Below are 14,222 nucleotides of genomic sequence, written 5' to 3' on the forward strand. Positions count from 1 at the left end.
ATCACTTCTGTATAACTCTGTTGTATTTCTAACAAACTAAATGGGGTCCTACCCCATGATGAAATAAAGCTAACTCAAATCAGTTCAACTCTCTCACTCTCTCCCTCTCTCTCTCTCTCCCTCTCGCTCGCTCTCTCTCTTTCTGTTTTTCTCTCTTGCAAAACAAAATTAATAATCTATTCATAATACGCCAGGTATAATGTTTCTCGAATTGTTCAACGTCCGTGATTGATTATTAAGAGAATGACTGGACTAAAACATCTTCTTTTTTGAATTTGAACTAGTCTAAATATAAGTAACGCATATGAAAAAAAGCAGATGGATATAATTGAAGTTTTGTTTGCGATTTTTCCGAGTATATATAATTTTTTTTTTTTTGAACGACTATTTTAATTTTTTATTTTTCTAAATATGTATAATTTTCTATTCTTTAGAGCAACGAGGAAGGAAATTTGGAATCAGCATAATAAAGTTCTAAGTATATCCAAAATTTTAGCGAATATTCGAAGATTACTTATTTGGGGATAACTTTTAGACTATTGGTGTTTTTTCCGATTAAACGTTAATTGATAACTCATTTTAAATTTACTTACCTATAAATAACTTACGATAATTAGAATCTTGCTTATCCATATTAGAATAATATTCAAACTATGTAAGCTGTCTTAACGGTTACGTTCAGATTACAAATAATCTCTGTACCAATTTTGGAAATTTTAATGTGGTATAAAACGGTCTATATACCAACTTGAACCATACTTGATCTAAAATTGCTTTTACGTAGTTTGGCTAAATGTAATGTCGAACTCACACTCGCGTATACGCACACATATAGATGCATACACATCTTTTGTTGAATAATGTTAAAACGACATTATTTAGTTGAAAAGTTATTTTTTATTATGAGATAGTAGTTTTTTAATATTATAATAAAAATAGTCTGTAACTATGGAAAAATAAGGTATTTAACCAAATGACTACAGTTTCTGGCATATTCATATAAAAAGATTTGCCGAAAAAACAAGTAAATTCGGGAAGCAAAATTGTTATTTTATATCAGTGAAATATTTTTCATTTTCTTATAAAAAGATAACAATATAAAAAATCTATAATAGATAGTATATGTACTATATAAGTATACCTGAACGTATCCAGAAGCTGGATGCCTAATAGCCCAAATATACAATATTCTTTCAAAAATTATCTGAACAGTAGTTTGTTGAAAAAGCGATATCAATGGTGACATTCTAGGAATGTCTATATGAATTTGTCGATATGTATCTTGAAACCCTTCATCTCTTTCAGTATCATAATACTGCTTTACTAAATTCCAATAATCCAGACGTTTTCTCTCTAAAACTTGTTGCCTTCGTTCCAAGTTAGCTGGAAGGTATTCCTGGTATTGATAAAAAGTATAAATAAGATATATTACATATTTGCTAAAATCATTATATACATCATCGGTAATAAGCATTTTTAGACATGTTGTTTTATGCCTGGGCGTTAAAATCAAATATTCATCTATGTGTCTGATTAGATCAGTTATTATGCTTATGACTGATTAACTGGGTACTATCAAACAGAAATATTGCTATTTCGTCCAACTGGAAACTCTTGTTTGCAAACATAAAATGAACAGATAATTAAATAAATATAATATCTATGAATAGATTGAAGGAATCTAATAATTATAAAATAAGAAAAGTGATAGAGTTAACCCTGAAATAAATAAACACATTACACAATCTTATTAATGATGATGTACGTTTCACCAGTACATAAGACATCTCACTACATTCACTTATATTGCACTGAAGCATACCGAGATATCTTATAATGTAGGTATAATAATTTATGTTTGTTTCAGTCGAGAAAATTATTCTCTTAATATCATGACTACCAAAAATTAATTTTTAAGATTGTTGATCTTAAGAAACCGTAAATAACCGACAAAACATACGTCATAATTAATGATGTGATGTATTTATTCATTTATTATTAGGTTAATTCTATTACCTTTATTGTTGAATGTTTTTACTTAACATAGAAAGTACAAGAAGAATTTATAATTGAATATAATATAATATGATATTAAAATTTTAGTTAGATTTTTTCGTTACATATCACATGTAAATTACTCATTGTAACAAGTTACAGACGAATAGCATCGTTAATTGCACATTATATATACAATTGCAACGGCTTTGAAATAAGAACAACTGTTGGTTTCGTATCAGTTAACTACTGCTTTAAAAGTAAATTTTTTGTAATCTTGACTGGCACCTAATGCTTTATTCAATGTTACAACTCTTAAGCTAAAAAAAATCTTAACGAATATCTTTAATTGTATAAACATCGATATTTGATTTTTGTAATTTCGTATAAAAATACAAGCTTGTGATGTTCGTATCACTTATAAATAATAATTCGAACTCTCGTATCTAGCTAATGAGTAAGAATCTGTTTTTAATAAAGTTACTCTACTTGTTGAGAAAATAAATAGATAAATCAAATAGACTCTACTAATAATAACAAATTAAAAAATCAAATATATAATGAACATGTATAATGTTTGAAGGAAAATCAGACTATGCCCTAGTTTCTTATGGTGCGAATTGTCCCATAAGCAGGGCTAAAGTCTTTCTTGGATAGAATATAATTCGGCCCAAGTTTCTTATAACGTGAGATGTTCTATATTGAGCTCGAATTATAGGAAAAGAAATGTCTTGCTCAGTTAATTACAAGAGGGAATGAACTTAAGTATTAGCCAAGGTTATTCATACTCATGCGCTCACTTTGCAAGGGTAGAAGTCAATGCCAGCCTGTGCAATAGTGGGCGTATTTATACACAAATTTTCCCGCCTATTTTCGCAGGAGCGTTTTCTTCGAGAAGTTTTCGAATATTCGAGAAACATCCGCAAATTTTGAGAAATGAATTTTCTTAATTTACAAGTAAATAAACATTAATAATGAGCTTTTAATACATTTGAACTTTACTGAATTCGTTAATTGTTGATTTAATACAATATACTATTATTGCAATTAGCGTCGTCAAAAGTTATTAACTAATAAAGTCAATTAACGCAATATTACAATATTTACAATAGGAAATTATTAACTTTTTATATAACTTTATAGTTGACTAATTTCAGAGGTATTTTCTAAAAAGAAATATTTAAATTAGTTTATAACATTTGAATTATAACAAATTTTTATATTTGTGACGGTTTTTTCTATAATCTTATAACGCAATTATTAGATTAATTATCTAAGATTCATAAACCATATAGCTATCATTATTAAGTTGTAACGGGGTAAAACCGTTTAAATATATTTTATGCGCGCAATTACACTAAAAGGACGCGCGCAGTTAATTATGCTCAGTACGTAAATCGGAGAGCATGCAAAGACAGGCGCCAGTCAACCAGTAAGTTCTCTTATCGAAGGAAAGTGAGTGGAAGCTATAAGATATAAGAGAATCAAAAGAAAACACTTGTTAGTAATATGAACTAGATCTTTTATTATCCCTTATAATCTACAGAAGGTCGGCCCGCGCGTTTGTTTACGTTGACGCTCGCTCATCGACAACACGCTTTGCTGGTGTGCTCGCTGCTCTTTGTTATTAGAGCCGCTATTACATGCACGCTTCGAAAATAATAATTTATTTGTTAATCGGGTAACCGCGCTCGCGAGATTAAGCTGGCCAGCTTACCTTATATTTGCAGGTGATCAGAGAAAACGAAGAGCAGTCACACTGCACGAAACTGTTTATAATTGTCTTTGTTGCCGGTCGCGAACGCGCGCACGCGGTTATGGTTTCGCCCTCGATGGCGAAACCTCACACTCTCTTTCGATGGCTCGTGCTCCCTTTCTTCTGCAGACGAGTGGCTCCCCGTGAACAGCGGTCACAACTAGCTGACACTTATCGTTCTCGTCGAGTTTCGGTATTTTGCGGCACGTAGATCGGTAGGTCAAAATGAAGGCGGACGGACACTATGATGGTCTAAGCTTCACTGGTTCGAATTCTATCGCGCGCATTCCGTCTGCTCGCGTGCCGAATTACCTAGTTACGAATTTCGTCCCCCCGGCAGGTGCTGCCCTCACAGGCAGCAATTAAGCTAAATAATCAGCGCTAATTTGACGTTTACCGTCACAAAGTATAAAATTAATGCTTTCGTTCTATATATAACTTATTGTTTAAATAAATTATTAATTATTTATTTATTAATAACAGTTATTATTCAGCTGTTATTAATGAAACTAATTCTTACTCATGTTCTTTACTTATTCATTTTGCATATGAATTATTTACATTTTTCTAATAATTTATATTTTTAGCGTAATAAATAAATTAATTTTGCATATTGAAATTCATTATTAATCAATAATTAAACACAATTTTTATGATTATATTCTGAATCTACGTACTAAAATCTATATAATAAATGCTTTGTTATATCAAAATTATCTCTAATTAACATATTTTTCTTAATAACAAAAATCATTATATCTATATCTATTACTTTGTGACGTCACGCTCTTTATTTTGATTATGAAATTCGACTCTTGTACTAATACACAATCGAGTAAACAGAGAAGTGGCGCCGCTTAATGTACTGATTTGAATAAACAGATAGATTCGTTCGACTGGTTGAGGTAATTCAGTAATCTAATAAATAGCTCATAGATAGGACAGTTACAAGCTCTTGCCACTTTTGATATCTATTTCAAAAAATTCTTTTCAAATTTCAGTTATCACACGAAAACTAGAGTTCAAATTTAAGGAGTTTCGATCCACTGTAAGAACTAAAAGAGAAATGCTGTGAAAGACTAACCTATGATCGTACATGATAACGTGATTTTCATTCCTAATGAAAATTAGTTCATATTTATTCAGATAATGATATATATAAACTGCTGAATTTTTTTCTCGATTGTTTATGTATTAAATAAAATATTCTTAACGTTATTGAGTTGTATTTTGTTCTACATAAACACGATCGACTGTGTTTGATTCCACTTATAAACGCGAAATTAAATGCTAAAGATGTGGTGAGTTGTCAGAGTTATTGAAGAGACGACTGGCTGTTTTCGAATAAGTTTTGTAGCTGTAGCAAACGCATATAAATTGAAATTTCAATTACAAATATGAAGCGCAAGTTTTGAAATTTGAAAGATATTATTAGAATATCACTTCTCATCTTTTTTAAATACAAATAAAAAATTATTCTGGTCATACAAGCTCATCTTAAAAATTGTTCAACAACAAAGGAATGAATCACTGTCACTCATCTTGTTCGCTTAGTTTGCAAGATTAAGAAATGAGACATTAACAATTATGAAGCAATTTTAACAATTTTAACAATTACTCATAAATTCGTATAACCGAAATAAATTTTGATTTGTTCTGGTAATTCTCAGATTCTATCTTACATTGTAGGTCCAGTCATGATACGTATAAATCTTTCTCCTCCTGTATTATTTAAAAAATTGGTGGAATAGGTGAGTCTCACAAATATTAAAAGCGAAACCCGTGAAGGACTTTTCTGTCTTTTAAAAGTTGCTTGTTTAAAATGTGGTGTACAAAATGTAGTGCACACTGGTAAAAATTAAGATAAACAATGCAATATACTTAAATGGAATCTATGAGCTGTTTTAGGTATGTTGATTACTTACATACATTATAACTACAGTTAATTTATATAATGAGTTATTCTAAATTCATGTTATTTTATGTTTAGACACAATTTACTCTGGTATGGGTTGTACTGAATTGAACAAACTATTGATCTGCTTGAATTGGACAGGTGTTTCTATGAATTTGTATAAACGATACGAGGCTGTTGTTGGACCTGCAATTGAGAAAGCTGCGAAAGAGCGTTATAAAAAAGCTGCTAAAGAAGAGAGAAAGTTAATCATAGAGAATTTAGAAAAATTATGTGAAAGTTTGTAAGTTCACCCGATATGAATTATCAGTAGAATCGTGTTATACCAGTTACATGAGTGATTAATTTATGACATATCGTTTATTGCAGCAATTGTATTATAATCAATTTCATTTTCATTATTGTCTGATTTTTTTTCATGTTTTTTTGCTTGAACTATTGTATACGTTGTTATTAAACTCGATACGTGTAATTGTATACTATAGAAAAAGATACATGTATGAATGTCCTATATTTCGTGAGTATCCTATAGCATAAATAAGTACATGAAGTTATACCTACATGTAATTGTGATCAATAATTGTATACACGTCTAATTTACAAACTTTTTACTTAACATGAACGACATATGTGCAATATACTATATACATGAAAAATTCTTTTTTTCAGTTTTAACTCTATAATTGTAAAGAAATGCAAAGTCTTACAAGTGTGCCTAATTGAAATACAATTGTGACCGAAATCTTTGAATAAAAAAATTATACAAGCATCAATAGACATGTATGAATTATTTTATATATTATTTTTATAGGCCCTCTGAGATATTTTCAGACGTGTATTGTCGTTTACAGACAATAAAAAATAAATCTATTACTGCTGATGTATTTAATGCGTCGTGTGGAGAAATTGTTAATATAATAATATCATTTGACATGGGCTGGAGTAAACGCGGGAATGGTCGAAGCTATGACAGTTTGAACGAATACGTAGCTATAATAGGATTTCTTAGTCAGAAAGTTATGGATTATACAACACGTAATCGTCAATGTGCTATATGTGATAACAACCATGATCAAACAGATCACGATTACAGCAAAGATCACACAGGCAGTGCTAAGTCGATGGAGGCAAGTGCCGGGATACAGCTAATAAAGCATAGTAAGATACACTGCCGGTAGCCTACTTTGGGCCGCCGCTGCAAAATTAGTCAAAACTTTAAAATTCAATGTCTCTGGGAAACATTAACGTACAGAGTCGCCCGGAGGCGCGTTTGAGAGGTCTTTTCAAGAGCTTTTAAATGATACAATTCATGGATGCTGTCGATTATTTTTTAATTTTTTGCAAGCAATAATTCAACATTAAAAATTCGTTAAATTTTTAGCTAACTTTGAAAATTTGCCAAATCTGGAAAAAAAATCGTACAAAAATTTGAGTCGGAGCATTTTTTAGCTTTTTTATTTTTAGGAAAAATAGTAAAGTATTCCACTTCCAAAAACAAATATTTCTTCTCCTATACATTTTTTTGAATTTTTAGAATTTACGGAGATAAAAAGTATTTAAAGAAACTGTCACTTCCCGGAAAAAATGCGGGTGCGCGTGTCGGTTTTGAAGAAAATAATTTTCTGACCAATGAGACAGATAGAGCTTGATTAAAGCTAAAAAATGCTATGACTCAAATTTTTGTACAATTTTTTTTCAGATTTGGCAAATTTTCAGTTAGCAAAAAATTTAACGAATTTCCAATGTTGAATTATTGCTTGTAAAAAGTTAAAAAACGATCCTTAATGGCACCCTTGAGCTAAACCATTTGAAAGCTCTTGGAAAGACCTTTCAAACGCGTCCCTGAGCGACTCTGTACGTTAATTTTTACTAGAGACATTGAACTTTAAAGTTTTGACTAATTTAACGGTGGGGGGCCCAAAGTAGGTGACCGGCAGTGTACTTGCAGAAGTCAATTTGAATGTGGGCGTTGTCATAGGTGATGATGATACCAGCACTATAGCTGTAATCAGACAAGGCCGTAATCAAGCAATCCATAAATTATCGGATAAAAATCACCTTGTGAAAAATTTTGTTTGTGATTTGTATAAAATAGCTGCAAAGAATTAAAAAATGTTGGCGTTATTCCCCACATGATAAAATGTTTTTAATATGCTATTTCCCAAAATAAAGGCCGATCTGCTGATGTAGCAAAAGTAATATCGAGTATAACAGATCATTTTTATAACCAACATGAGAATTGTGGACCGTGGTGCCGAAGTTTTGAGAGTGACTACTCGCAAATAATTATTTTGAAAGATCAATCTGCATATGATGCAACGGTAGTCGATTTAATTAATCGAACCGTTCGCGATTCTGCTTCTCGCTCGTTAGTTCTAATAGTTAAGAGAGAGAGAGGGGGGGCGTGCGATCTTTTGAATAGGCAGTTTCGCCTCAGCTGTTTACGAGAGTTTACCGCCGATTTGTATTTTGCATTTTTTTTTTTCGCAAAAAGTAAAGTTTTCTTTGGGTCAATTACGTGCGTGAGTGCAACGGCATTTCCGTGACAGATAATAGCAGCAGTACAGAAGCAGCAACAAAGTTATATTGAGGCAGATTGAGGCAGCGCAGCTGATAATCAAGGGGCAGCGGCAGTTGAGATTTTTTGCAACAACAATTAGGGCTGATCACCGAAATTGCACCGCATGGTAGGTGCACCATCCGTCATTATATGCGATACAAAATACATTCGGTATTTTGTTTAATCGTGTTAGCGTTAATTTTTTGTATTCGCTTCGAGCGTTAGTTCGCAGTAGAATTCGAATCTACTCTCTCTCTCTCTTTCTCACTGAAAATAGTTAATTGCAAAATCCTATTCGCGAGCATTAGTCTTTCGGCCCTACAAAGACTGTAGTGATTTTTATTAATTAAAGTTTGTTAAATTTATTCGCCGTTTTCTTCATTTAATTTTGCTAGTAGCTTAAGTAATTGGAAAAGGCTTAGGTTTTAATCTGATTAACTCTAGGGGATTAAGAAGATTAGGAGTAAAGTCGCTCACACTTAAAACTCATCGAGTGCCACATGACACGTGACTAAAGGTGAGTTCAACTCCGTTCGATAGAAGACAACTAGGATAAATCATCTGAAGTTAAGGCGAATACACGTACTATCATACGGGCTTAACGGAGAGGCGGTTTGCTCTGCATCGTGGGAGTTTGTTCTTAAATAAATTTCTCATTTTTCAGATAACCTCCCCCGAACACATTAAAGCGGTATTGAACAGATACACAAGTAAATTTGCTCAATATGCTATGGCTGCTTCTAGGCAGACAAACAAGAGTCTGAATTGTATAATAAGCTCTAGAACTCGAAAGAGTAAATGTCTCTCTAAAACAGCAGCATGTGACTATAGTCGCTTCTTCGGTTTTGACAAAAAATGAAGATTACGGACTAGTGGTGGTAGCTAATTCGTTACAGTTGAAAACTCAAAATATGTTTTGTTACTGTGAAAAGCTGAATGAATCAACTCGCGCAAGCAAAACGAGAAATCTGAAAGTGTCACGTACCAAACAAATGTTGGAATCAATTCCACGAATACTGTGTCTTGGATAAAGTGGTAAACATGAATGACACTGCATCGAAACTTATTTTCTTCGATCTAGAGACGTTAGGACTTGAAGAATCGTGTGACATATTACAAATAGCTGCAGCTTCGAGTACTATTGAATTTTGCATATACGAGGTGTGCTCACAAAGTAAGTGAATTTTTATTTTTATGAAAAAATATTTATTTATTCATCGATATTTATTTTGTCCCCTTCAAAGTAATCCTCCTCAGATATAATACACTTGTGCCAACGTTTTTTCCAATCCTCGAAGCACTTCTGATAAGTACTTTCTGGTATAGCCTTGAGTTCTTCCAGCAATGTTTTCTTTACTAATTTCCTCAATCGTTCCAAACCTCCGTCCTTTCATGGGTTTCTTGAGTTTTGGGAACAGGAAAAAGTTGCAGCGGACCATATCCGGTGAATGTGGTGCCTGAGGCATGATTGTGGTTTTGTTTTTGGCCAAAAAGTTCGACATAAGAAACGATGAGTGAGCAGATGCATTATCGTGATGCAAAAACCATGAATTGTTTCCCCACAATTCCGGTCGTTTTTTTCGTATTGTTTCGCGCAAATGGCGCATAACTTCAAGGTAATATTTTTTATTGACCGTAGGGCCTTATGGTAGGAACTCTTGATGTACTGCGCCACGATAATAAAAAAACAGTGAGTAAAACCATGACATTTGATCAAACTTGACGTGCTTTTTTCGGTCTTGGCTCTTCTGGAGTCTTCCATTTGGATGATTGGGCTTTAGTTTCGACGTCATAACCATAAACCCAGGATCTGTCATCAGTTATGACTCTTTTGAGCATATCAGGATCATTATTGACGACGTTTAACAGCTCTTGAGCGATGCTCCTTCAACGGTCCTTTTGTTCAAAATTAAGCAGTTTCGGAACAAATTTTGCTGCTACATGTTTCATGCCCAAAACTTCGGAAAAAATTGCGTGGCACGAGCCAACAGAGATGCCGACGTCTTCAGCTACTTCTGTAATAGTGGTTCGACGATTTTTGAACACCATTTGTTTCACTTCTTTAACACTGTCATCAGTTATTGAAGTGTTGGGGTGTCCAAAGCGAGGTTCGTCGTTGATGTCTTCTCGATCATCTTGAAAGAGCTTATACTACTTGTAAACATTTTTTTTACTCAAAGTAGACTCACCATATACCACTGTCAACATTTCAACATTTCACTGTCAAAATTTCTTAACTAGACAATTAATGAATAGTTAATTAGGTCCTTTGAAAATATCACAATCGCTGGCATTCTACAAAAAATGAGTTTGGTTGATATCAACTTTGATAGTTTACTTACAAAGTATAAAAATGAATGTTGCGATGGTATAGTCAATTTGCTTTCTTAAAAGAGTAATAAATAATATAAATGGAAAACTAATAGTAACTAAGAATAAAAAAACTCTTGAAAAAATAATTGACTTTATGGCCAATTACAAATAGTGGAAACATTGGTTTATTACTTATATTAATAACTAATATGATACGTGAAATGTTAACTAAAAAAACTTGAAGATATGTATAACATATAATGTAATCGTTACGTAATTGTTACTTTAAATATTGTAACGGGGTATTTCGTTCGGCGTGCTGACAAAAATCTCACCCGTTAAAGAAAGGATGTTCCCAGCGTCGCGAGGCTAACCGCCGCCTCGATCAGCTCGTTCGGACAGCCTCGATCTTCTCACCTTTCGCCCCAGAGCCCCTGAAAACCCACACGTGGAGAACATGTGCGGCGATCCGGGTTGCCCAGTGACTCAAGGTCGGGCAGGTTCTGTCATGGGCGTCAGGAGAGGAAAACCAAAGGGAATTTGAAAGATAAACTCTCAGCCAATTGTCGCAAGATTTGCAGTTTTATTCTTGTTTGTCGCGCTCAATCTTACAATGGTAACGCTATGGCCGAGAGATTCTGCCGGGTATCTCACGCTCGCGATGAGAGAAAGAAAGACGAGCACTATCTAGCTTCGCTTTCCGGTCGCGGGCATTTACATTTAATGTCGGAGACTTACGCTGCGGGAACGAGTCGCTGCTGATAAGGTATCCTCGACGGTGTCCACGGGCCGCGTTGGTTTCTAGCCCTTCCACGCAACACGCCTTTCGGTCAAGGTTTTCCCTGCCCGAGTTCGCAGTTGCCCGCAATCCTTGACTGTTGCCTCAGATCACTCTGGGCAACTGGCAGTAATGGGCAGCGAATGACCCTTCTCTGAGCCGTGATTCCCAGCGACCTTGGGACCACCGGGTCTTCGTATGAAATCGGTCGAGGAGCTCCTTAAATTTCCAATGCAATCACTCGTCGCTCGTGTTTTTCTTGCCCGCAGGTACGGACTCGACTACTCACATGCATTCCTCCTTCGCACCTCGATCTAATCGCTCTCATTCCCCTTCCCCTTTTTCCTACTGTCACATGCTATGCGCGCCTAACACGCGCTGGTCGGTGCCCTAATCTCTCTTCTCTCTCCCGCTTTTTCGTTCGTTCGCCTTGCGGGCGCTTTCCGCTTCTCCTCCTCTGATTTGTTCTCGCGGGTCGGCTTTTGCGTCGCCCCACGCGATGGGAGCGCTTAGGCTCTACCTTTAACGAGCGACACTCGTTATAATATGTAGTCGGATATAAAAAAATATATTTATATTTATCTTGTTTATGAAAAAGTGCAAAACTGATTTTAAAAAGATAATTCTAATTGAAAAGCAATCGTACAAAGATATCTTGAGCTTTAAATATTTTTATAATATATAATTTCGTTAATTTTTTGAAAAAAGTAACAGATACACCGTATACAAATATTGACTAAAAGTAAAAGGTGTTATTTATTATTTATTTTTAATTCATTTGTCCTATCTTTTCACATATATATGTACATAGCATTTGCATCTATTTTCATGTTAATATACAATTTAATGAACCATATCGAAATTAAAACAGTTTTGGTCTAGCGTGTTACGTTTTAATTACCCCATTGCAATACGCTGCACCGGCGCAGTGCACTACAAAGCACTGCATTGTCAGCGGTGTTGCCACACGTTCATACGTGGCCACATGTTATACCAGACAAACGAAAAAAGTATTTTTTTTCGAAGCTATTATCTCTAAAACGGTAAAGCGAAAGATATTTTTTATTTTTTTATATTATAGCTACAACCTTGCTCTTTAGCAAACTAGGTTTTTATTAAAATCTACAGAAAACTTTCAGACTTATTGGCAACTATGTAATTGCGTGAACGGTCTTCCCCATAAGATGTCATGTATAAGGATTCAACTTTACGATTTTTTTCTCGTATCCAGTGAAGCTAGGTTTCCTGAATTTTTTATATGTTATAGAGGACACCGAAATCCATACGTACAAATTTTTCTAAAACATTTTACAGAAAATGAAATTTCACGACAACCCCCCCCCCCCCCTTAATATAAGCAAACAAGGGTCTCGAATAATAATCGAAATAGTCAAAATCAAAGAATAAGCGATATGTATATTTGTAACCACCAAGTTAGTCATTTTGCAAAATGCTAATAATGTAAGTGCTTATTTCCGACGATATATATAAAGGGTGACCCAATTTAAATGGGCACCGCAAATAACTCGTCAGGGACGGCCCCAATCGAAAAAATAGTAGAGACCAAAGTTGTAGGATATCGAAAGGAAAGACAGATGGTGACCTTGGATTCGACCTTATACGTGATTTTCGCGTCTTGCCTTCATCGGCTGGGCTTTAATTCTTGACTGGATCCCAATGGGATCTGATAATCCAGCCTGCTACGTCCTCGTCGTAGGTCCTGGACATCAAGTTTCATAATGATCACGAAACGCAGAAAATGGTACGTTAAATGATAAAAATCGTTTCTTCTATTATAAATTGACTACTTCGTTTAAAACGTAACATTTTACGCGCTTTCAAAATCCAAAGTCAAGAAACGGTACCGTTAAAAAAAAAAAAAATTTGACCTTGAAATGACCTTAATGGACTATGTCAAATCCAAGGTCACTATCAGACTTCTCCCTCGATATCCTACAACTTTGGTCTTCACAATTTTTTTTATTGGGGTTCTACCAGAGGACTTGTGCTGTAGAGTTTAAAATTGTCTGCATTACCTTGAGATGACCTCAGCTACTGCAACTAAACATACCATTCTAAACGTACAATTTCCTGCTCTTTTCATTCCCACAATAAAAAAGTAGGGTTCCTATTTATAAACTCCAAGTTAACCTTCAAATGACCTTGAGAATTGCGTTCAAGGTCGAATCCAAGGACACCATCTGACTTCTCTCTCGATATCTTACAAATTTGGTCTATACCATTTTTTCGATTAGGGCCGTCCCTCACGAGTTATTTACGGTGTCCGTTTAAATTGGGTCACCCTGTATATACAGGATGTCTCAGACCACCCGTCCACACCCCAAAGTGTACCGAAAAAGTTTTTTTTTTCAAAAATTGATAACGCAATTATATATAAATCGAGTACGCTCTATCGATTGGACGTAAAATCAACTTCCGGTTCCAACCGGAAATGGCCTATTCAGACCGGAAGTGCATGAAAATCCATTTTTTTAAATGAAACATGCATACTTTTTTTTCAGATTCAGATTCTACGGTAAAAAATACGAAAGTTTCATAAGAAGAATTTTTTGAAAAAAGTTGATATTTGACCTCTAATTGACGTCTGAAGTCTGTAATCCACCAGTTCGTACTCAAGCTGCGAATATGCACGTTTTAACAATGGAATAGGATAATGTGGCTCCTCTAAGAGATTTTCGGGGTCACTGAGTCCGAATCCAAGGTGAGTTTGATCTTATCAGGTCATTTTGAGGTCAATTCAAGGTCATTTAGAGGTAAAACAAAAAAAAATATTAGATTTATCAAGAATGAAGTACTTTTAAAATTTTAGCCTTAATATTACAAAAATATGAATCTCGTCGTTTTTTCATTTATTCTTGTTATTATTAATCTATGTATTTACATA

General features: G+C 34.2%; 1 protein-coding gene across 9 annotated transcripts in view; it reads right to left on the reverse strand.

The window, feature by feature from the left end:
- LOC131663027 (TBC1 domain family member 22B) overlaps positions 1 to 14,222 on the reverse strand; it is a 224,426-nt gene that overhangs the window by 111,890 nt on the left and 98,314 nt on the right. For all 9 annotated transcript variants that reach the window (XM_058933515.1, XM_058933241.1, XM_058933335.1 and 6 more), the window contains one exon: positions 1,142 to 1,396. In XM_058933515.1, the coding sequence (XP_058789498.1) occupies positions 1,142 to 1,396 (255 nt within the window). The remainder of the gene's footprint in view (positions 1 to 1,141; positions 1,397 to 14,222) is intronic.

Source organism: Phymastichus coffea, unplaced genomic scaffold (assembly GCF_024137745.1).
Source record: "Phymastichus coffea isolate CEN01 unplaced genomic scaffold, Cenicafe_Pcof_1.1 PCOF00001, whole genome shotgun sequence".
Taxonomy (NCBI): Eukaryota; Metazoa; Arthropoda; class Insecta; order Hymenoptera; family Eulophidae; genus Phymastichus; species Phymastichus coffea.